The following is a 25227-nucleotide window of genomic DNA, read 5'->3' as shown; positions in this document are numbered from 1 at the left end:
GGAAATAAAAAAAATTGATTTTAGAAGTGCTCTAAATTTCATAAAACTGTAATGTGATGTAATACAATATCAATAATAATGTAGTAATTGATTTGAAAAATCAAGTTTCATCTAGTACTAATGAATAGGATAAGGTCGTCTGCCAGGTAAAATAAATAAATGAATTAAGTGTGTTGGCTTATAATGTAGCGGGTGTTAGTGGAAAGGTGAGTTCAAATTGTTTTCTTGATTTCTTAAAGAATTATGATATTTTTATTCTATGCGAAACGTTTGTCGAGGAGAAAGATTTCAATCGTTTAGAGGGCTATTTTCCAGGATATAATATATTTTGGGTGCCAGCAACTAGAACGTCAGGATTTGGTAGGGCAAAGGGAGGCATAATGATGGCTTATAGGTATGTCTATAATAGGAGGGAAGCTTGTAAATTCACTTACTTAGAAGAGTAGCCAATAACTCTTAAATGTGATAGATATGGAGAAATTCATATTATGTCAGTTTATCTAACGCCTGGAGAAAGCTGGAGTGCTGACTTTAACAAACTGAATGCATTCTTAGAAGGCAGATGGGTGAGAATTTAATATTGTTAGGAGATTTTAATGGACACATAGGGAAATGTCAAATAATACCGGATGAAATTATGCAGAGTGATTGGGTGATAAATGTTGAACGAAATTCTAAAGATGAAATTTTGAATAGGAATGGGCGTAGAATACTCAATATGTGTGTGTTAAACGGGAGGACAGCAACAGATGATAAGGGAGAATTTACCTATGTTACAAGTGTTGGATGCTCAGTTATCGATTTATGTTGTGTGACGATGAGTACACTAGCAGCTGTAAATAGTTTTGAAGTCCTGACTGAAAGTTTTTCTGACCATATGCCAATAGTAATTCAATTGAAAGGAGACATTTCGAATTCAACATGTGATAATTTAACGCTATTGCCCAAGCTGATTTGGTCAAAAGTAGATGCAACAGAGTACCGTAATAAGTTATCGCAGAGCAGCTGTGATGTTATCTTGTCACCCGATAGTAGTCAAGCCGCAGAGAAGATTATCAATATCGTTTATGAAGCAGCGGGTAACAATGCAAGAATTTCTAAGAGAGAAAATAAACTTGCGAAACAGATATGGTTTGATTGGGAATGTGATAAAGCGAGAAAAAGAAGTTTTGCCTGTCTTAGACTTTTTAGGAGGGTGAATAGTCAACAAGCTAGACAAATCTATGTAGAGGAAAACAAAAAGTACATTCACTTGTGTAAAACTAAAAAAGCCGAGTATTATGATAATATTAGAAAATGTGCGCGACTCGAAACAGTTTTGGGACTCGGTGAAAAAGTTTAAAAGAACATCCTTCAAGTGTACAGGCCAGATAGATATTGGAAGCTGGGTCAAACATTTTTAAAACTTACTTTCCGTTGAAGTTGAGGCAGATGAAATAGCATATGCCATACCGTTCATAGAGGACGAAAAACTAGATGCAAAAATAATAACTAGACCGACAAAACAAAGATAATGGTGATGAGAAAGGGAGGGAGACTGGCCTATCATGAGAGGTGGTACTGTGGAGAAGAGCGGATCGGAGTTGTAAACAAGTACAAATATCTAGGCGTAACATTCACTCCTCAGTTGGCGTTCAGTGAGCATGTTAGAGATAGAGTGTCAGTGGCAAAGTTTGCGTTGAATAATGTGTGGAACAGTTTTGTGGCCCAAAATGAAATAAACATCGAGAGTAAGTGGGTAATGTTTGATGCGGTGGTAAGAGCTCTTGTGAGCTATGGTGGTCAGGTGTGGGGATATAAGCAATTTGAAGAAGTAGAACGGTTACATAGAGCTTTTATCAAGAAATTATTTTCGTTACCGCAATCAACACCCAATTATATCATCTATTTGGAAGTCAATAAGTATAATTTACACCATTATTTATTTGAGATGCATTATAGCTATATTAGACCTATAAGAACCCTTTCTTTGCGACCAAACAGGCTGTCACGAAAACTTGCACAGGAAATGTTTGAACAGAAAGTAGGATGGTATAAAGTGTGGAAAGAGCAGGCTGAAAAATATAACATTGAATTGCGAAGATGGGAGGAAGGAATGCGGGATGTACTAAGGCAAAGTTTCAATAATATTAATGAATGTATAAAAAACGAATGTAGAGAGAAATGGATAGAAAGAGCAAGGCAATCTGTAAATTATTCTGTCTACTCACGTTTGAACCCAATCACCGAACACAATAATTATATAGGAGCCAATCTCACCCGCAATGAGAAGTCAATCATATTCAGATCAAGGGGAGGTCTATGGTACTTGAATAGTAGTGTGGGAAGAGAGGGAATTCAGACCATATATGTACGTTATGCAATAGGAGGGAAAGGGAGGATACAATGCATTTTATCGGAAGGTGTCCAGTACTAGCAGAGATAAGAGGAGCGCGATAGAGAGCTATCAGAGGAACAGGTGGCAGGGTGTTTGAATGGTAGTGATTGGAGGGCGCTGATATGTTTTGTGAGGAATGCTTGGGCTTATAGAAAAATGCTAATACAGGAATATAATACTTGATGGTTTCACTGCTTTTTTTTTACTCCTGCATAATTATGTAGTATAATGTAATTTCATATGTAATTCTTTTGTTGCCATGATCTCTTTGGTTGATTGATTTCAAAATTGTTTAAAATTTGGAATTTTTCAAATTGGATAAAATTCAATTTCAAATACTTGCATGTGAATTTTAAATCAATAAAATAGCTCAACTTGGCAGACGACCAACAGGTCATGTCATAATATATACATTTTTGTAATCATCAAATTATTATTGATTGATTGTCATGTTATGTTTTTTCTTCTATCAAATATATTTTCTATTCTATTCCATTCTACTAATTTCATTGCTAGCAAAAATAGAAATGATTCTTGCAGCTAATATTTTGTACAGTACTGAAAACAACATGTTTCCCAGTTATATGTTGAAATAAACATTCCTTTTCCATTAACACAAATTGAAAATATGGGATATTCCCCATACGTATATAGATAGGTACATACATACCAACCGTTTTTAACCAGATCACTCCCGTGTTATCGGATGGGCACGTTAAACTGTCGGTCCCGGCTAAAGTATAACAGTCGTAAGGCCCATTGACGGCTTACATTTTAATTATATATTCAGGCGGTGGGACCTTCCCGCAAGGGACTCCCCACCAACAAAAGCCATACGAATTTACTTTTTTAGATACTTTTATGCTCCACGAAAACGCGCATTTCACTTTTCATCATCTGATGCTATTGTTATTATATATGTATTTGTACAGAACAGTAAGCTGCAGACGTAATAAGCACGTAGCATCAGCTGATGAAGTGCAAAATGCGCGTGTTCGTGGCACATAAGTCTGTTCACACCTCATCTCGTATATTTTCAATGAATTAAAATACTTGGTCCCATGAGTGAAATGAAGTGTCATAAATATGATTTGAGGTGAATGAAATCAATACAATTTAAATAAGTACTTTTTTTTATTGTAGATAACCATGAATTATTTAAAAAAAATTAAATAATAAATATTGTTTATACACATTTACGATACAATAAGAAAGACCATACAATAGTAAAGGTTTAATACTAGATTATTAATAAGATAATGATTAACAGATCTCCAAAGATATAAGAAAACATAGGTAAATGATGAAAAACAATATTATTGAACAACATGTCAATATTACGTATATTTTATTAAGTGATATTTGTTTCACGTAGATATATTGGAAAACAAAGTTAGAAATAAGATGAAACGTTTCTAATAGGCAATGCTCACTCATCGAACTCTGTAATAAAACTGGATTGAATAGAAATAGGAAAAATTAATAGAACAAATATTTGCATCCAGTTGCAATTATGTAATTATGTTTATAGTGTGAAATACAATATTTTGATAACTCAGATAATTTGATTTACTCAAGTAATCTCCTAATTACCTGAGGTTTCAGGGATCTCTATTCTCTTTTGAAATATTATCCATAGAAAAGTTTATTTTCTATAGTAGAAGAGCTAATTCTAACGCTTTCGATCAGATATTTTTTCTGAGCAGACGTTCAGTTTTGTCATAGAAATCATTATTTTACTCCTACAAGTTCAAATTAACTAAAGCTACCCCTCAATAACTTCCTTAATTTAAAACAATGAAAACACTCAATGAGAGTTTCTATTATAGTAGACCTAAATATTAAAATGTGTATGATATTGTAGTAAGGGTCTATGACAAAACTGAACGTCTGCTCAGAAAAAATATATACATTCATTGATAATATTGCATTAGAATAAAATAGAATAGAATAGAACTTTATTAACATAATTCAGATAATACAAAAAAGAGAAAAAGAAAACTCATTCACAAAAACACCTCGTTTGAAAATTGAATTCAAAATAACATAATATTTTCTCTTACGACAAAGTAAAAAAGTTGTTTAGGCTTGGCCGAAGCCGTCAGCCGGGTTGATAGTTTACAGTCATTATAATGTAAATTTATTGCAGACACAACACCATGCTCACACACTAAATGCTCAGAATGCTTACACATTCTCACTATGACACTAATCAAGTTCAATATGGGCGTCAATGTGGCTGCACTGATCAAAGACAAATAAAAACTTCAATAACTAATTTGAAATGACACTTATAATAAATAATATAATACATTTTTTATAATAGTCACTAGGATTAACCATTAATTTTGTTCTCTTATTTCTTATCCTAAAATATTAATTTTTATTGCTAAAGTCTTCCAGTGAAGCCTACTGTAATGGGTAGAATTATTGAGAGGAGGTGAATTAATTTAATTTTTTTTATTTCTCATGATACGCCAATCTAAAATCATTGAACTTTGGACTCGATGGCGTGATCGGACTGAATTTTCTAATGTTCATTTTTTTTCTAGACGTAAGGGTATTTCAATTTTCTCTAGTGTGAGAAATAGATTATTGCGTTTTAGAATATAAGAATTGTGCACAGTACAGCGTATTCTTCTGCCTCGTGGAGAAAAAACTGCAATCTGGTGACAGTTTTCCACGAGGAACTATCTCTTTCTCCATCCAATTTTGAGCTCTCACTCTTTCTCTGCCGTGAGAAAAAGGTGAGTTTCCCATGCGTTTTAGGCTAGGGTAACGTGCATGGACAGCCCTCGAGTCAGTCAGCGATGGACTCCTGAGCGAACGGTTACTCTCGAACGCGAGACGCACTGCGGTGAAATAAGTTTTAATTGTTATATTTTGTTAAATTTATTTTGTGATTCGAACGATAAAAATCAAGTTCAATTGATTCGTTATATTTGTTGTAATTATTCGCGTGCTACGAGCGATAAAATTTGTCTTTAGTGTTTAGTTCATGTCGAATTAATTCGTTGTACTCGTTGTGTTATGTTGAACAATTCGTGATATATGAACGATAGAATCTTTCTTTGTGTTTCGTTATAATATTGTTGAAATTATTCGAGCGTTACGGACAATAAGGATTGGTTCCAGTTTTTCGTTATAGGCTAATTTGTTGAACTTATTCCTGAAGTATGAACGATAAAGTTCGCCTGTAGTTTTCTGATATATTTTGTGGAACTTATTCGTGTGATTATTTTCCGTGAGAAAAATAAATTAATTCGCGGGAACAACGTATTCGTGTGACTCTAACCTGAATCCAGAAGCCAAGATGCGGTTTTGGATCCTAATGAAAGTGACCCTCGGAATTATTATCACGGGTGAGTGAATCTATTCTGGCCACTATAATTGATTAATATTTGACCGAACCTTCCCTTTGAAATTGTCGAGAATTACTTTTATCTTAGTCTATTTGGCGGCTGGAGTAAGAGATAGGTTGTACCTACTGTGCTATTATTATTTAATATTATTTAATTGACCAAGTTGATAATTACTCTGAATGTTATTTAATTGAAATGTTAGTGTTTTATTAGAATTTGATTTGGACGAGAGTGGCGAAGGGTTTTTATATTCCAACGTTAACAGCTAATTGGATACTCTCGCCTACTATTGAGGAACACTTATAATAATTTTTCCATTTTATTCAATTGTACCATTAACGAGAAGACAGTTATAATTTTGTTAACAATTATCCTGACGACAGTTGCATATTTTTATGATGTAGAGAGTATTTAAATGTGTGTACCTATGTTTCTTTTTAAGCCGATGTCTAAGGCATTAATTTGGTGTAGTATTAAAATTCGAATTTAATGTGAGTTGAGAAGAATTTTATGTTCCAACGTTAACAACTAATTGGACATTCTTGCGAACTAGTGAGGGAGACATAATATCGATCTATTCAATATATTGGTGTAAAATGAACCAGTTTCTTCCCCACTTTTTACTGGTAAAACGGCATAACTTGGTTTCAAAAACTCCCCGAGAGAGAGCAGCTTATGTCACTATTGCATCTTTAAAAACCTGTTTGATGGTTGGCTGCAACATTGTCACAACTCAGTCGTGAGTCATTCGTTAGGGAGTAGAGATTATAAAGTTTTCGTGAAGTCCGTCATAATTATACTTACACCGTTATTGCTTTAAAGGTAAGAATGTTTTCATGGTTTTATTTATCACTAATACAGTATTATTTCATTCTATGTCATTCTTGATGAAATTATTTGCTCAGTCCAAGCTGGTGGTATGAAGAGATACGACATTCTTGTAGAAAATAATCTTTATCCAGTGTGAACTAAGTTCAAATGTGACATTCTTGTAGAAAATTGTCTTTATTGAGTGCGTACTATGTTGAAATATGACAATATTACAAATAATCTATCCTCATTATGAATCTTAGAGATTCAAATATTATAAAGATATGACATTATTGATGCGAAAACTCACTTGAAATTCATCAACCAGTCTGTCTTATTTTGCCTTAATACTTTATTGTTGATACTCCTAGCTTTTTTTAATTGTGACACTGTTTTCCTCATAATCATTACTAATAAATATCTCTAATTATTCTGTACCTTCTGTTCTTTCCAGAGTATTATGGACGATCGGATCCATAATACAAATAATCAGAATTTTATTACAAGTCATGGGGCAAAACCCAGAAGGCAACCATTGAACTGGAAAGCAACTGTACCTTACCAGTGGATACTGGATACCATACCAGAGACCAATCTGAACATGAAGGAATTACTGGTAAGTCAATTTCTTTCTAAAAGCCTACAATCTTTTAATAACAATGTTATTACACCTTATTCACTTTGATGTAGGTGTACTTACTTTCCATTAATACATTATTATTAGTGAATTTCATCTTATGCTGCTATAGTCTGGTCGTGCAAAGATGACCCTCCAGCATGATGGAAAAATGGCGTTATCTCGATCAATATAGGCTGAAAATTATAGAAAAAATTCTGCTCAATTTGAACCTTTATTGACCGAGCTGGAGTTATTTTGCCATCTTGCCGGAGGGTTATCTTTGCGCGACCAGACTATAATAAATTGTCTTGATAGGAAAGAAAGAGTTTGAAATGTATTCTGTGACAGTAGAAGTAGATTGACAATACTCTTAATTGGCGAACTTTTATATTTTTTATTGAATTTTTCAAGCTCAGAATTATATGCAAAATTGATTTCAAACACAGAACTGAGTTATGTTATGTTTTGCTCATGATAATTATTTACAAGACAAAATTATCTCTTGATGGAATAATCAATTATAATTGTCTCATTCGCTTTCCTCATTCTCATTCCCTTTCTCTATTCGCCTTAGGGCGGAGTACCCAGAGACTGGCATAACAATGACAGCGACTGAAGTGCGTTATTATTGCAAGGAACATGGTAGGAGGATGGCTTCAATGAAAGATTGAGAGGAGCATCCATTTCTGCACCTGCGTAGGTGACTGGAGTGTCTCGACCATTGCTCACTGCACTGGGAAGCTTGATCATTTCCACATGATCAGACATTTCACTCTGCACAAACAATACAAAATTAAATAACTTACTTCTAGTTGCGAATATCACAAATAAACGAATATTACAAAAACTAATATTTCATAAACGAATATCAGAAATTACAGCAGAATCATCAACTGCGTTCAGTTCATTCTGCAAAAAGAAATTGAAAAATGAATGGTTTTACTCCCTAAAATCCACAAAATGAATAGAAAGTACCGACTGAATTTCTGATCAAGTTACCTCAACCTCATACCTCTATCTCATCAAGTCATTCTTGATGCCACGTTTACAGTCAAAACTTCACCATGTCATCAAATCGATTACTCTCAAAGCAAACTATTGTTCCTTGAACCGGAATGTTTTGATGAGACAGTAAACTTATGCTGTAATTTAGTATCGTCCTGGACACGGTTTCATATTGAGACTACTCCTCTCCTAAATCATTTCAAATTAATTCACGTTAGCTACTATAATATTGACAAAAAAAAGCAAACGTTATGCTATCTTTCCTCTATGCTACTATTCACAGTGCAATTTACAGTAAAGTGCATATTCACTGCAATGAACTTTCTTCATCAGTCTATTCAGTTATCAGGTATAGTCCTGGTTTACTCAAAACTTTAATGCATTCGAATTCACTCTATTTAACTTGGACGAGCCCTGAATCAATAAAATCAATAGTATGATCGACGCTCTATTTGAAAAACTTTGCCCTAAAGCGATAAAAAACAAAGGAATTGAAATCCTATAGAAGTTACCAAACAGAGTATATAGGTAATAAGCTTATCTCTTTTCTGTATAGGGCTACTTTTTATAGAAATAGAAAGAAAAATGAAAATCTCAATACCCTTTTTGAATATTTAATATTCAAAAAGGGTACTGAGATTTTCATTTTACTTTCTATTTCTAGGTAATGAGCTATTTCTGTCAACTTAAAAAGCATGTTAACCTGAAGATATCAGCATAATTTGTGAAGAATGAGCCGGTTTATTTGGAGGAGAAATGAGACCGGAAAATAATGGAAATGAAACTGAATTTTTTAACTTATAGTCGTTGTGCGCCGGTTCAATAGGTTTATCGTGACTCAATCTCAGATATTTGCTATCTCTTATTTCAGACTCTGGGTCCTATGAAACAAAAATAAATGCAATTACAACAATAAAGGCATTAAATAAATTCAATATTGTGAGTTTGGTTTGTTATTTCAACAGCCTGTGAATTATGCAGTGATATTTATTTATTAATTTAATCATTTGCCATAGCACAAGTTCCAAAAAAGTACCGCAGGCTTGGTGTGAAGAGAACAAAAACAATAGATTTAATATAATTAACAAGAAGGTATCTTCTATGAATAATTCATGTACTTCACAAGAGAATTTAGAGGAGCACAGTTAAAAATGTCAACTTGATCATAATACGAGGGCAGTTTGAAAATGTTTCGACTTAAGCATGAAGATATCAACCGTCGTGAACAAGATCTGGTGTATCGTTTTGGTCTATTTTAATTGTTACTCGCTAACATTTCAGCTTATTAGAGATATTTCAGTTTTGTTGGATGATAGAGCTTGAGCTTGATATGGAGACGTTCCACAATATTTCTGAGTGTAAATATTATTAATTTTATTTAATTACTAAACTAAACGGTTTTGATAATTACCAACAAAGGTTGTTTATTTTTCCTCTCAATGACAAGGCCGGTAGAAGAGAGAGTAGGCATGACGCTGACTGAAGGATGGTCCAGCGAAATTGACTTCTTGTGCTCTCTGTTGGTGGCTCCTGGTACTTTCGGGCCAATAGCTCTGGTCGTATATTTGATGATTTCTATATCCGGCGGGAGACGCACTCCTCCCAAGATGATTTGCTCGCTAGAAATAAATTACAACTTGCTCACAACAGACCGTCAAATAAGTGACAAAAATGTGAATCGAATATTATCAGAAATATATTCAAGCTGTTTGTAGTAGAATTATCAAGTAGCAGTAGAAGAAAATCCAATATGAAGTGAGTATAAATGAAAGGTGCCACATCATCTATTTGAGTTGTTAGTTCGATGGCTAAGCCCAAGTATAATACAATATTCTAAAAAAAAACATTTCTCTACAATTATCATTTAGAGCATCCAGAAATCAAAATAAAGTTCAGCATTACAATACAATTCAAGTGAAATCTGATAAAAGTGAAAAACCACTGGTTCAAGTTTAACAAAAAGAAAAATCACTGGCATTTTTTCGTTATTCATTAAGAGTATAACCAGACACAAATTGTAACTACAAGTATCTTAAAATGGTATCTTTACTTTATGGCATAAATTGTCAATAAATAATTCATATTTTTTTGAGCAATTATTCATATGGTCATTTAAAAAAAATCATTGTTGCGATTGATGATACGCAGTTGTTTTTATGGAGGTTTTCATGCTCAAAAGTTGATATTTTGTTTTCATGTTTGATTTAGTTTTTGTATGGTTGGGAATTTAAATTATTTATGTAATTATATTGTGTCATAGCACTTATATTTTGCATGGCTTCATCTGTTGATTGAAGAATCGATAATTATCATTTGGAATGTGCTGCCCGCATGGAGAACTCTTTAAATTGCAATATGATTTATTGTTTTAGTTTCATTTTTTCTTATTTTAGTTTCATTCCATCACAAAAAAATATATACATTTCACAAAAACTTCTCCGTAATTAACTGACCACAACAAGTGAGCGTGGCCAGTGTGTAATTGAGCTGTTCATTTTAATTCAACAGAATAATTCAAGTCTAGTCAATCGACCAATGGCAAGCGCACACTTGAACTTTCTGGTGACTTCCATGCACTGCAATTGGTCGGACGTTTGCCGCATCTCTAGATCTTTCTAGATGGTTCTGCCTGCCCTTTAAATGGTGTGACTTGCAGTCGGGGAGTCAGTTGACAAACACAGTGGTATTGCTCGTTTCTTTTCTTATCGTGACAGACTTGAGATAAAGTGATAACAGACTTTTGTAGACTATTGTAGTAGCTTATACAGTTTATTATTCTTGGTGACAGTTATTCTTAAACAGTTGGTGACAGTTATTCCGGGTATGAGCGCAGTACAAGCGGCACTGTAGCGAAAAAGTGTTCTAACCTACTATAAGCGCTTAAAATTCAAATGCCTATCCACCAAGATACTTGAATGATGCTACTCCCTCTATTTTATAAGAGCACTACCTCTACAACATCTTTTTGTATATAAAGTCTTAAAGCTATTCTATGTCAGAGCTGGCAATACTGGTACAGAGAATTTATATTACAATACAAGAAGAATCACACAAAGAATGTTTCGTTTACCAAAAGTCAATAAATAAATTTTCAAGCAATCGTTCCAATATGTAGCTCCAAAATATTTTAATCAATTACCATACGAAATCAAATAATCTGAAAATATTAAGTCTTTTTTAAAACTTTCAAGAGCTTGGCTAATGTCTTTCCAAGAATTAGTTTTTCTTGATGCAACACTGACATAAGTATGAATATGTTTAAAAAAAAGCAGTTCTAATAATATACAGATTGAACATTATATGCATTTTTTTCTCTTTTCCATAATTAGAATCGTGAGAAATAAATTGTAGAGTAGTAATGGTTTTTTAATACATTCATATAAAATAATAATGATAGACTATATTTTTTGAATATTCAAGATAAATTGTACTGGTTGTATATTTTTGTTCACATTGGTTTGCAGACGTCACGGAGTGCAAGAGATTTTTAATTGATGCTGGACTCAAAAATTAATGGATTTTATTTTTTTGTATAATTTTAAATCAAGTTATAATCATTATGTAATTTTTTAGTAATGATGATTATTATTTTATTTTTTTTTTGTAAGTTGACCACGAAAAGGAATCAATAAATTTCATTTCATTGCATTTTTAAATTTCATTCCTGTCTATAACTAAATTCCTTGGAACTCTTCTTATTATTATATCAGTTAATGTAAGCTTGTGATAATTCAGTGTGATTTATTAGGTAGTTTATAGTAGTAGTATAGTGATAATTTGTAGTATTTTACGATGTTATAATATTTCACTAGGGTATTGAAAACAATATTTTCTTCACACACACTGAGTTATTACTGGACGACCAATTTCCAGAACTAATAATTACAAATAAAATACAACTTGACATCATATTACACGTCCAGGATCACGCATAACAATTCAAAACTTGAGTAACGAAGCATGCACAACGAACTGCTTGCAACGACTGCTGTCCCAGGCTAGCTCTAAGCCCGGGTATGAGCGCAGTAGTTTACTAGCGGCACTGTAGCGAAAAAGTGTACTAACCAACTATAAGCGCTCAAAATTCAAATGCCTATCCACCAAGATACTTGAATGATGCTACTCTCTCTATTTCATTCATGTCTATAACTAAATTTCGTCGCAGATCAGGAGGTCGTCTCAAAGGTGGTGCTCCAAACTTGCCAAGCTGTAGGTGTGCACATAGGTGCAGAAGAGATTGACTGCTGTCATCGTCTTAAAAAGCGACCTGATTCACGAAATCCGCCACCAATCATAGTGAAGTTTGTTGGACGCACAATCGCTCACGAGATTATGCAGCAGAAGTGCAGTGTAAACAAGCTGTCGACCAGGCACATGGCGATGCAAGGTCAGACCCACCCAGTTTTTATAAACTTTTCTTTAACGGCTCCACGAAAAATACTTCTCTCCAAAGCTAGAGAACTTCAAAAGGAATTTGGCTTCAAATATGTTTGGGTGGACAAGACTGGTACAATAAAGATAATAATTGTTGAGAACGGTAGAATCTATACCGTACGATGTGAGAAGGACTTGAAAGCTCTACCAACTACAGTCAATTGTTAAAGATTTAATTTATTTTCCCTATATTGTAGGTCTCATTATATTGTTTTTCAGAAATGAATTGTGTCAAATCTAGAGTGTATTATTATTCGATTTCACGTCAATTAATCAATAATCAATCAGAATTTTACAACTGTTAATCCATTATTATCATTGTTCTCTCGGCTATCAACTTAACTACATAGAGTTATAATCAACTCAACCGAATGAATGTTTTCTATGAGACTTGCTTTTGTGATTTAAAATAACTGCTTATCCTATCTGGAGACCTGAAAATTGATAAACAATTTATAATTAAATGAATGTTCAATCTTGAAGAAATTGGTAGGGAACCTTTCAATAGAACAGCAAATAATAACGAAATAAATTTACTAGGGATTGTTTTAATTGTTCCTGGTAATGGATTATACGGCTATATTATATTAATACAAAAATATTGGGATTTGTTTACTATTTAACAAAGCGTGGTATAGTCTTATCAATTCACTAACTGCTCTAACTGTATGATTTTCTTTCTGCAACTTATTCTACGGTATATCAACAGAGCTATTGAATATTTTTATCTCATTCTCATTTACAGTATTGCTAGGTTTTCCGATAACATTTCTCGTTCTTGCTTCTAATCTTATTGCAGATTGCAGTCACTCTGTTTTCTTTTATACTGGGTGTTTTCATTATTATAGAATCTTTCTGAGTAGTTGTGGTGGTACTAAGGTGGTTATCCATACTGAAGACCAAATATCTAGTATTCTATTCTTTAAAGGTTCTGCTATTTAAAATTTATTTTTTCCTTTAATTATTGTAATTCTTGAAATGTAAAGTGGGGAGAATAGTGGTGATGACCCAAGTTATTTGCTGATTAAGGATGATAATCTGATTTAGGTAATATGAACATTAACCTTATCGTAAGTGAGTGATTTTTCTTTTTTAATAATAATTCTTCTTTAATAATTTACAATATGGAAAACAGTTTGCTGAGATAACTTTAATAACGAAGGAGAGTAATTTTTTTTCTTGTCTTTAATATTTTACAATATTGAAAACAGTTTGTTACCGGTGGGCTGAGATGATCGACTTATATTTTATTTTGTTCATCTTTTTTTCACTTCTTGTCATTTATTTGTATTTATAATATTATTTCATTTTTTCTCTTTTTCATATATTATGTCATTAATTTCTTCTTTGTCTGTGTACTATCAAAATGTTAGAGGATTACGTACAAAAGCCTCGAATCTGTATGAATCTCTTCTAAGTGCAAATTACGATTTGATAGTATTGACTGAGACCTGGTTGCACGACGGCATAATCAGTTGTGAAATTTTTGATGACCGCTACTCTGTCTATCGGAGTGATAGAGGAGGGGGTGATGGCAGTCGCAGGGGGAGTGGAGTACTTATCACAGTTAATGATTATTATTGTGATGATTCCGTAGGGGTTAAACTTGAATCAAATTCAACTGATTATCATATAAATGCTGTTTATATGCCACCTTCCACTCCTTCAAATGTTTTTCTTGGTTATTGTGAATACATTGAATCCTTGAATAGCTTACTCAATGGAAATTTAATGATTATTGGTGATTTCATTTTACCCGAAATTAGCTCTGATACTTATGATCTCTCTTCTGGCTCATGCAAAGCACACTTTCTTTGTCATTTAATGTCATTCTATGATCTAATTTCTTATAATTCAGTGCAAAATGAGCTCGGTAGAACACTGGATATTGTTTTGAGCAACTTGCCAGATGCGATGATCCACTCCTCCCTTAAGACTGTTATCACCCTGCATTATGTGTGGAAGCCTCATATGCGGTGAGAGCCCGGTCAGAGCTCCACTCAAATCGTTCACCGAATATTCGTATGACTATTCCAAGGGGGACTATCTCGGCCTCTATTGCGGACTCCGCGATTCCAGTTGGGATTCTGTTTTTCGTTGCGGTGATGTTGACTCTGCTGTAGATAATTTCTATGAAGTACTTGACAAAAATTTTGATGAATTTATTCCAAGGAGGAGGTTGAATATATCAAATAATAAGTATCCTCCTTGGTTTACATTTGATATCATATCAGATTTGAAAATAGAAAATAAGTGCTCAAGAAAGAGAAAAACTTCACCTTATCATGATAATAAATTTAAAACTTTACGCGCATCCCTGAAAAACAGAATTACACTATCTTATGAGGCGTATTTGATTAGAGTTCAAAATGGAATATGACATAATGTAAAAGATTTCTGGAAATATGTCAATTCAAAAAGAAAAACTTCTTTTGTGGAGTCAACCATGACACTGGACGGAGAGTCTTACTCTGGGGCTGATATAGTTAATGGTTTCTCTAAATACTTTCAATCTGTGTATGAGGCTGATACACCTGATGTGCCAATGGGGATTCCGGAGGTGTCTGGGTGCTCATTGTTGGATGGGGGAGTTGGGATGGTTTCTTCCAATGATATTCTGTCTGCTATCAATGGGCTGAGGTCGGGCTGCTCCGAGGGTCCTGATGCGATTCCAACCTTTATTGTCAAGGGCTGTGCTGCAGTCCTTTCAGAGCCATTAAAATTCATTTTCAACTCTGCTATAAGGTCGGGTAGATTTCCTTCAAAATGGAAGATTGCAAGAGTTACTCCTGTTTTCAAGTCTGGGAATAGGAATGATATTAAAAACTAAAGACCAATATCCATTTTGAATTGTTTTTCGAAAGTTTTTGAGAAGCTCCTGCATTTGATTATTTATAAGCAGTGTCAGAGGATTATTGCACCTGAGCAACATGGATTTCTGCCTGGTCGCTCAACTGTGTCCAATCTTATAGTTTTTAGTAGTGAGGCTTCACAAATTTTGGATCATGGAGGTCGTACAGATGTTATCTTTACAGATCTATCAAAAGCGTTTGACACCATAAATCATAGACTTCTGATACGAAAACTCAAAGTGTTAGGATTTTGTGTAACAATTGTTAATCTTCTACAGAGTTATCTGGAGGCAAGAATACAGTATGTAAAGATTCACAATTTCAAATCAGAATGCTTTGAGTGTACATCAGGGGTTCCTCGGGGGTCTAACCTTGGTCCACTTCTATTTCTTTTGTTTATTAATGATCTACCATCTACCATCAGTTAATCTTCATGCCTTCTGTATGCAGATGATGTAAAATTATATAAAGAAATCAATTATCAAAGAGATTGCTATGATTTGCAGAGGGATATTGATAGTCTGTCCAGATGGTGTGATGATAATGGACTAAAAATGAATGTGAATAAATGTAAATTCATGAGTTTCACTCGGCAGTCCTCCACTCATGCAGGTGTATACTATATTAATGGTATTCCATTGGAAAAGGTGGAGTCGTTCAAGGACCTTGGAGTAGTATTCAGCCCAGACCTTTCTTCCAATTCACATATTGATTATATAGTTAACAGAGCCAATCAACAGATGGGTTTCATTTTGAGGACATGCTCGCCCTTCACTGATGTAGTACCTCTCCTATTCTTATACAAATCAATTGTGAGGAGTCTATTAGAGTATGCATGCGAAGTATGGAATCCTTATCATAATGAACAGATTCACCTTCTAGAACGCTTGCAAAACAAATTTTTGAGATGTATGTATTATAAAAAGCACAGGGTTTTCTGTCCCTTTGATTACCCAACCAACTCCCTCAGAAGTATGTTCAATATTAAATCACTGAAAGTAAGACGTGATGTTAAATTACTTGTTTTTCTATACAATCTGTTGAATAATAACATTGATTCTTCCTACCTGCTTTCTAAAATTAACATATATATAAATACCATTGCTCGACGTTCTGGATTTTCATTTCATATTTCTCGCTCCAGAACAGTAAGCCATTATAACTTTCCTTTAAGTAGAGCTCAAAGAATTTTCAATACTTATTCAGAGCACTTGGACATCTTCTGGTTCTCTCCTTCCAAAATCCGAAGGATTTCATATGATTTAGTCTTGTAGTATGTGGTCCATCATTTTGTGATTTGCGCTTGCTTTTCTTTTATTCAATTATCCTCATAAAGGCTAGTGGTAGTACATTACACAGACACTTTTTTCCTCTTGTCTATATACTAGTAATGATTCTAGTTTACTGAGGTATGTGTGCATTTTTTCTTATTGAATTCAGTTAATGTATTTCTATTATTCTATATATGACTGTGTATTTCTTCTATTTTTCGTCTTATTTCATTCTCATAATTTTATAATTAGCTATTTTTATAATTTATTATTTTCTCATATTTTCTATCTTCTTTTTATTGAAAATTGTATCATGTTGGAAATTATTGTATAGTGTGGAGGAGGCAAAATGGGTTTTTTACCTGGTGTCTCCATGAATAAATAAATAAATTCCTCAGAACTCTTCTTCCAGCTTCATGAAAGTATTTAGTTTTTGCAGTGTTAATCTTCAAGCCTATCTTTTTTGCAGTGTTAATCTTTAAGCCTATCTTTTCTGCCTCTTGTTCTACTTTCCTGAAGGTTTCCTTCAGGTGTCTCTAGCTAATATTGCTACATCATCAGCATAGGCGCATATTTGAGTTGCTTTGTGGAAGAGGGTCTACATTCTTCAATACACTGTGCACATCAATATTGAAAAGTCACCGACTTGCTATCTCCTTGTTTTACTCCGCTATTGAATTGAAATGCCTCACTAACTTTTTTTCTCACCTTCCTCTTGTGCCATTCAAAGTGATCCGAATCATTCTGATCAACTTTGCCGGTATGACATGTTGGGTCAAAATATTGGACAGAGGTCTTCTTTTGACACTGTCAAATGCTCTTTTGAATTCAATGAACACAATAAGAACATCTATCTTGTGTACATAAAACGTCTATAGAATCTGTCTCATGACAAAAATCTGATCAGATGTCCCTCTGTTTTCCCGGAATCCACATTGATATTCTCCAAATTGTATGATATTCTCCTTAAAGGAGAAGTGCCTAGTTCAACACTACTACAACTCAAAAATCCATGTTTTGAGAAAAAGGCAATCTTATGTTTCAAATTATTACTATGAATTGTGCATTGCATATGGAATGTTGATTTCTCCCATGTAGAAGTATAATATTCTTAGACTTAGTTGAGTGTAGCTCTGGAAAGAGGAAGGAAAGCTGAGTAAAATGATGTAGAAATCTAAAAAATGACAATTTTTTAGTTGTAGCACTGTTGAACTGGGGCAGCGCAATGATTCTCTCTGAATATTCAATCAATCTCTTGTTCAATACATTGGATAACACTTTGTAAACAATGCACGACATCGTGATGCCTCGGTAATTTTCAAAATCGAGTTTATTCCTGCTCTTGAATAGTGGGCATAAGATTCCATTTTCCAAGAGCATTTCTTCTTCAATAAACACCTGTTTATTCGACAGAGGCTGGCTCAAACAGCACTGGTTTGTGGACTGTATCAATTACATCGAGAACTTTTTGGGGTTGTCTGGCATCGGGTAGCAAGTTGAACAATTTAAATGGCTAAGTGCACAATAACATAGGCCTACCTTCATGTCCAAATCATCCTTGCTTCTAGGATCCCGGGTCCAGATCACAATACAAGATGGGACGACACTTGTAATAAATCACAATAAATCAATAGATCACTTTGCAAAAATCGACATTACAAGAAGTGAGCTGTTTGATTGGCTGGCAGTCGGCAACTGGGGCAATTATGCTATTCGCATAACCCTTCAATTGCCCCCTCCACCACACAACGCCAGACAACAAAGGGGAACATTGATATAACGTCCGAACAACACATTTTCTATCAAAACTTTAATTCTTTGTGATGGGTCTCTTCCACCACTCTTCGACATCTCTGCTATGATTGAGTCCTCCCCAGGGGCCTTGTAATTTTTCAGTTTATTTATGGCCTACTCTATTTCTTCAGTGATGGACTCAACATTTCTTAATTTTCCTTGCCCAAAGCAACCTCATTTTCATCCTCGTTCTCACTGGAAATCAACATTTCTTTGAAATGTTCCACCCATAGATCCAATATTTCTCTCTCTTCACTTATTACAGTGTCATCTTTTTTTTTTAACAAGCATCTATCCGTGGCATATAATATTTTCTCATTCTTTCAACAGCCCTGTAAAACTTTTTCACTACACTTTCTTTATGCCACTCATCCAATTCTTTTAATTTCTCTCACCAGGCCTGTCTCTTCTTTGTCCTGCACATTTTACTTGCTCGTTTCCTTTTCACACAATAATTGTTATATATTATGCTATTCTTGTTTTCCTCTGAATCCATTGCTGATGAGCCATGTTCTTGTCTCTGCCAAATGACATTCGTCATCGAACCATTCTCTATTTCTTGTGAATGTCTTTTCTCCTACAACTTCTTCAACTGCTTCTCTGACCACTCCCTCTATTGCTTGAGAGAGGTAAAAATTAATGAGGAGGTCTCTGAAATAATATTGGGAGGAGACTGGAATGCAAGAATTGGTTTACTCAATCAATATGTGGAAGAATTGTCGGAAGAGACAGAGTTGACCAGTGAGAGGCGAGCAAAGGATCTGGTATGTGATTCTCGAGGTCGCAAGTTGGTTGAATTGATGGAAGACAATGGAATGCTGGTAGTGAATGGTAGATCAGTTAATGACAAGCATGGCAAATTCACAAACATCACATATAATGGAAGTAGCACAGTTGATATGGCCTGGATTACATTCGAGTTGATTGATTATATTAGTGACTTTGAAATCGCGCCCTGTTTTGAAAGTTGTAGTCATATGCCTGTCTCAGTAACTATCAAGACACCCTTCGAATATCGGAGCCAGCGGTACCAGCAATTCAAACTGAAAGATTAATATCACGATACAACTTGACAAGAGAAAATACAAATTATTTCAAAAGACTTATGACAGAAAATTGAAGAATCTATTTTTATTCAGAAAATGCTAGTGAACTCTATGATAATTTTTCAATTGCTGTCAGAGAAAATGCAGTACAATCAGAAGTACTGATTATCAAAAGAGTAATCAGTTCAACGGAAAGTAAGAGAGTTTGTTAAGATAAGCCATGGTATAATCTAGAGTGTGCAAATGCAAAGAGGAAAATACGCAAGGAGTGGAGGAAATTTGGTAGGCAACCTTCTCAAATCAATCTTTCAAATCTACTGCAGTCTAAGAAAGCGTTCAGGGAGATAACAAGAAGAGCAAAAAGATTATTCCATGAAAACTATTTGAATGAAATATATCAGGCAAAGGATAGTAAATCATTTTGGAACGCTGTTAAGAGAAACACTCAGAGATGGCCGAAGAAGAATTCAAATTGTTCAGTAAGCCTTGAGGCTTGGATCCAGTACTATAGAAATTTCTATGCAGGACCTCGAACAGAATTGGTTTTAACCTCTGTATACTTGGATGAATACATGGACGGAGAGATAAGCTTAATAGAGATACAAAGAGTTATCCAGAAGAGCAAGATGAGAAAATCGCCTGGAATAGATGGATTGGGCTATGAATTGTTCAAGATCTTGCCGTCCTCATGGGAACACTACTTATTGAACTTGTTCAATAATGTATTCAACTCAGGAATAGCACCTGAGAGCTGGGGACAAATACTTATGTTCCATCTATTCAAGAAGGGAGACCTTAGCTTACCGGAAAACTTCCGAGGAATCACGTAAATCAATGCCATATCAAAGCTGTACACAAGTATTTTAGCTGAGAGGATAATGCAATGGGCAGAATTAGAGGGCAAACTCCCAGAGGAGCAGAGTGGTTTCAGGAAAGCCAGAGGATGCATAGACACCATATTTGTGCTCAGTTCAACTTTAAACATAGCTACTCGACTCCAAAAAAGGACAGTTTTCACCATGTTCATGGATTACAAACGAGCTTTTGATAGTTTGGATTATTCAATATTATGGCCTAAGCTCTGTAGTCTTGGCATATCCACAAAAATGATCAAGACTATCAAGTCTCTATATGATATTGCAGTTGTACAATTGAACACCAGATCAGAATTGAGAATCAATGTCACCAAAGGCATCTTGCAGGGTGATTCAATGAGTCCTCTACTCTTTTCATTGTTCATAAGCGACATTGTATCCTTTTTTGAAAATCGTGAAGTTAATTTGAAGGGAGACAGAGATCTTGTGGCGCTGCTATATGCAGATGATCTTGTAGTTCTAGATATGACATGGAGGGGTATCAGGAGAGCATCAGATATTTTAAGGGAATACTGTACGTTGAATAATCTGGAGGTGAATGTTCTAAAAAAAAAGTGATACCAGTAAGAAGAGGTGGTGAAGGTAACAGACAACAGATCACTTTCCAGGATCAACGAATTGAAACTGCAAGTAGATATTGCTACCTGGGAACGGTTTTTTCTTCATCTGGACTCTTCTCTGCAAATATGGACGAGGCTAGTAAGAAGGCGCAGATGGCAGCAAATAAACTAAAAGAGATATGTATCGCTACAAGAGTAAGCCAATTGGAGACAATTGTACGACTTCACCAGTCTATTGTGGCATCTACCCTTTTGTATGCAGCTGAAGTTTGGGCGCCATCTTACTGTGACAGGATTGAATCAGCCGATAAGCATTTCTTCAAATCACTCTACTTTTGGAGAAAGAATACCCCAATGCACTATATACGCGTTGAGTTAGGATTGAACCACAGTGAGTGTATAGTCCTGAAAAAAATTCTGATGTGGTATCTGAAAGTGAAGAGAATGGAGACCGGGAGGCTGCCAAGAATATGCCTTGAGAGACTCCAGGAGTTGGATTTGATGCCCACAAACAAAGTGAAATATAATTGGATATCTCAACTAAACCAAAAACTTTGTAGTGCTGGACTTGAGAATGAGCTACATAGAATGGAAACCAGGACAGATGTGATCCGAATATTGGAAGAATATAAGAAAAACAAAGCCCTTATAGACATCAACCGGGTAGTGAACTCACGCTACAATAGGCTTTCCCGGCATATAAGCAGTCTAGGCACAGGAGAGCTGTACTTGAGCTTTAGAAGAAATATTTGGTAAATGCGCCTCATCAGTCAACTGAGATTAGCCCAACCAAACCACTCTACAATCTACTATAAGGGATGCACAGCAACGTTCTCAAGTGAGGAGATATGCACGATGTGTGATCAACTAGCTGACAATAATCTCTTTCACGCTCTTTCACATCACAGAAGGACTTTGTTGGCTGAATATCTCCAGGAGGATCAGGGCAAAGAGGAAAACTACAGAAATTTATTGTGTATTGACTCAGCTACCAAATTGGATAGAATTTTCTCGTACTTCTCTAGTTATTTGAAATATAGACAATTTGTGAATGATTTAGAGTGATTTAAATTCTCAAGAGACAAACATTTAAACTGAAAAAAAAACTTTCTGGATTGCTTAGCATGTTATTTTTCAATTTAAATTGGCAGTGATATACTTCTGCTTTACAAGTTCACAATTCACACTGACACTGTAATTAATGTATTGATTGTATATCAACCTCTTTGTATGTTTCATGGGAACAAACACAAATAAAATATTCTATTCTATTGTTATATATTATGCTATTCTTGTTTTCCTCTGAATCCATTGCTGATGAGCCATGTTCTTGTCTCTGCCAAACGACATTCATCATCAAACCATTCTCTATTTCTTGTGAATGTCTTTTCTCCTACAACTTCTTCAACTGCTTCTCTGACCACTCCCTCTATTGCTTCCCATTCTTCTCCCAAGCGTTCTTCAAATCTTGTTAGAGCAAGTTTCTCACTCAATGATCTTTGATAAAGAAGTCTGGTTTCGGTATTCTTCAATTTCTTCACAGCCCATCTTTTAAACCTTGAACTTCTTTGTAGATTGATTCTTGCAATCCTCTGTCGGACCATGGCTTTCACCAAGTAGTGATCAGAATCACAGGTGTACCCCCTCAAACTTCTCACATTTATAATTGACGACATACATCTACCATTGACAAGAACATGGTCATTTGATTCACCACATCCTGTCCAGGACTTTTCCATGCTCCCAAGTGGATTCGTTTATCCTGAAACTGGGTACTATGTATGACTAATCCATTCCTTCTAGCAAACTCGCTAAGCAGCCACCAATTGTTGCTCGTTTCATGATGCAAGGTGAACTTTCCTGGAATGTCATTTTGTCAATCTTCTTTTCCAATTCGTGCATTAAAATCACCATCAGCATGTCATAATTCTGAACCCCACTGCAGACTCTGTCCAAACAGACTCTTCATAAAACTTTTCTTTCACTTCATCCCCTTTGTCTACTGTTGGAGCATATACTGAGACAAGTGACATATTTCATAGCTTACCTTTCACTTGTAGCTTACAGATTCTTCCGTTTACTGGTTCAAATCCTAGAATGTAATCACACATTTTCTTTTTCATCATAAAACCAGTTCCTCCGTATCCTGTTCTATTTTCTGAGCCACTGTAAAAAAGAGTGCATTTCTTCTTGTCTATTCTACTCTGCCCTTGCCATCTGATTTCTTGTAGGGCCATCACTTCTATATTGATCCTGAGCATTTCCTCTGCAATTTCTAACATCTTTCCAGGCTGTAACATCGTTCGTACATTCATGTTCCAATTCCAAAATCTTTATTTCTTTGGCATAGTTCAGTTCCAAAATTCCTTAAATTCCTGTCCAGCTATAACTAGTATTCTTTTATTTTTTCTGTTTTTCAAGACTTGATACTCGATGTGTTTATGATTTCATCAAGGGTCGGTGTACAATTTTCAATATGTAGATTTACACTTGATGGAATCATAACTACATTCCTGGCCAAGAGTTCAAATGGGATGAAAACTTTGAAATGCATTCAGCATACATATTAAAGGAGACAAAAATGTGATTTACCTATTCACTGAAAGAGGAGCAGTCAAGGCGCTGACTTGCATGGCCTTAAGCTCTAACTCTTCTTTCCCTCGTTGCCTGACTTCACGTTTGCATTCCTGCTTGCGCTCTCGTTTTCTCCCTCGTTCACGGTGACCAACTGAAGTGCCCAACGGTGGTGGGAATATGGAAGATTGGTTCTTTGTATATTTCTTCTTTATCTTATTCGATGCTGCAACATTCCAGAATAGAATTGGTTTAGATTGAGTTGATAAAAAATAAGAAATAAAATAAGATGGAATATAAGTTTACACATTTGTTATTATAGAGTAAGAAGATTTCTCCTCGCATCCAACCTGGGAGTTACGTGGATTAAAAGCCATACTAGTACAATGATTTACTTTCATTCTCTACACCATAAATTTTGTTGGTATAAGCTTTCTTTATAGTATTTTTAGTGTTCATATTAAATCTATGATGAGGCCTACGTGATATTCATTAAATCGTATTCAAAATATTTTATATCATAGGATATTATCAATTAAATTTTCTATATTGGTGACCCCGACGTGGTATGAACACGCAACCTTCTGATGTGGCAAATCATATGCTATTTTCCACACATGTGGAACATGGCAGATTATTCGCCACAGTTATAATGGTAATTGACATTTGTTTTACTATCCTTGTGTATCATTTGACAAAGCAGACAGCGCAATCCCTCTCTAGCTCTACATCGTAGCCACATCATTTTTTAACAATGAAGAAATATAATCAATAAAAACAAAATATTTAATCTCAATATTATCAAAAATCATTATTCAATCATTGAAAAATATTCTATCTTGACGAATAAAATAAACTGATTATTTTAAAGAAGAATGAACAGTTAATATTACATAAGAATTACAGGTATCAGCTATCCTTATTAATCTTTATTCCTCTATTGAAGGCAGTGGCAAAGGAGAGAAAAGGCAACTGTTCCCCTATCTTTCTTTACTATCATTATAACGTGGACCTCACTATAATTCAATTCTATAGTTATAGTCTATTGCAATGTTTTTATTGTGTTGTGAAAGTAAATGTAATGGAATAAACATAATTTGTTAGTTCAAAGATCTTAATTTAGTTATCTAATATTTTTAGTTGAAACCTTGCTTCTTTTATTACAATTATTTTCGACAACCAAAATAATGATGGCGAAAATTTGATGGCGGTCAGACAAACTTATGTTCACCTGACCAAAAACTACACAACATCTCAAAGAATTTGGAAATATATAGTGTATATCTAGGCATTTGCAACTCATGAGCTATATATTTGTTGTGTATCTGCCATACGCAGAGTGAATGAATCAAAAACCAAAGTTAATAGCCTTTCAATTTCTTTGTACTCTTCTGAATTGACTTTTAAATGTCATGTTGAAATATTAAATTACAGTAGGGTGATAATGAGAATACAATCCCGAAGCTGCCTCAAAGCTGCCCCAAAAGCTGCCCTAAAGCTGCCCCCAAAAAGGCAGATCTAGAACCATAAGCCAAAAAATCAAACCAAACCTAACCTAACCGAGGTCCAGATTCTAACCTAATCTAACCTAACCTAACCTCAAATGAAGATCCTCACTTTTATTATTCCCTTTTTTATGGAAAAAGTA

The 25227-nt window shown here is 34.7% G+C and overlaps 2 protein-coding genes across 3 annotated transcripts in view; one reads left to right on the top strand and one right to left on the bottom strand.

Moving 5' to 3' along the window:
* LOC111050160 (carbohydrate sulfotransferase 11) overlaps positions 1-7069 on the top strand; it is a 48325-nt gene extending 41256 nt beyond the window's left edge. The window contains exon 4 of the mRNA XM_039442701.1: positions 7004-7069. Coding sequence (XP_039298635.1) covers positions 7004-7029 — 26 coding nt within the window. The 3' untranslated portion in view covers positions 7030-7069. The remainder of the gene's footprint in view (positions 1-7003) is intronic.
* Positions 7070-7209: 140 nt separating this feature from the next.
* LOC120354831 lies at positions 7210-23931 on the bottom strand. Of its 2 annotated transcripts, none has more exons than XM_039442703.1 (3): positions 23598-23931; positions 9585-9792; positions 7210-7942 (listed from the first exon to the last, which is right to left on the bottom strand). In XM_039442703.1, exons 1-3 carry the CDS (start codon positions 23636-23638, stop codon positions 7739-7741), a joined length of 453 nt encoding a protein of 150 aa, XP_039298637.1. In that variant the 5' UTR covers positions 23639-23931; the 3' UTR covers positions 7210-7738. The 2 variants fall into 2 exon arrangements, with proteins under 2 accessions (XP_039298637.1, XP_039298636.1); XM_039442702.1 differs by lacking the exon at positions 23598-23931 and adding an exon at positions 12016-12179.
* Between the last annotated feature and the right edge of the window lie 1296 nt (positions 23932-25227).

Source organism: Nilaparvata lugens, chromosome X (assembly GCF_014356525.2).
Source record: "Nilaparvata lugens isolate BPH chromosome X, ASM1435652v1, whole genome shotgun sequence".
In the NCBI taxonomy this organism is placed as follows: Eukaryota; Metazoa; Arthropoda; class Insecta; order Hemiptera; family Delphacidae; genus Nilaparvata; species Nilaparvata lugens.
Note: the sequence above shows the minus strand (reverse complement) of the source record. Positions and strands in the feature narration are given on the sequence as shown.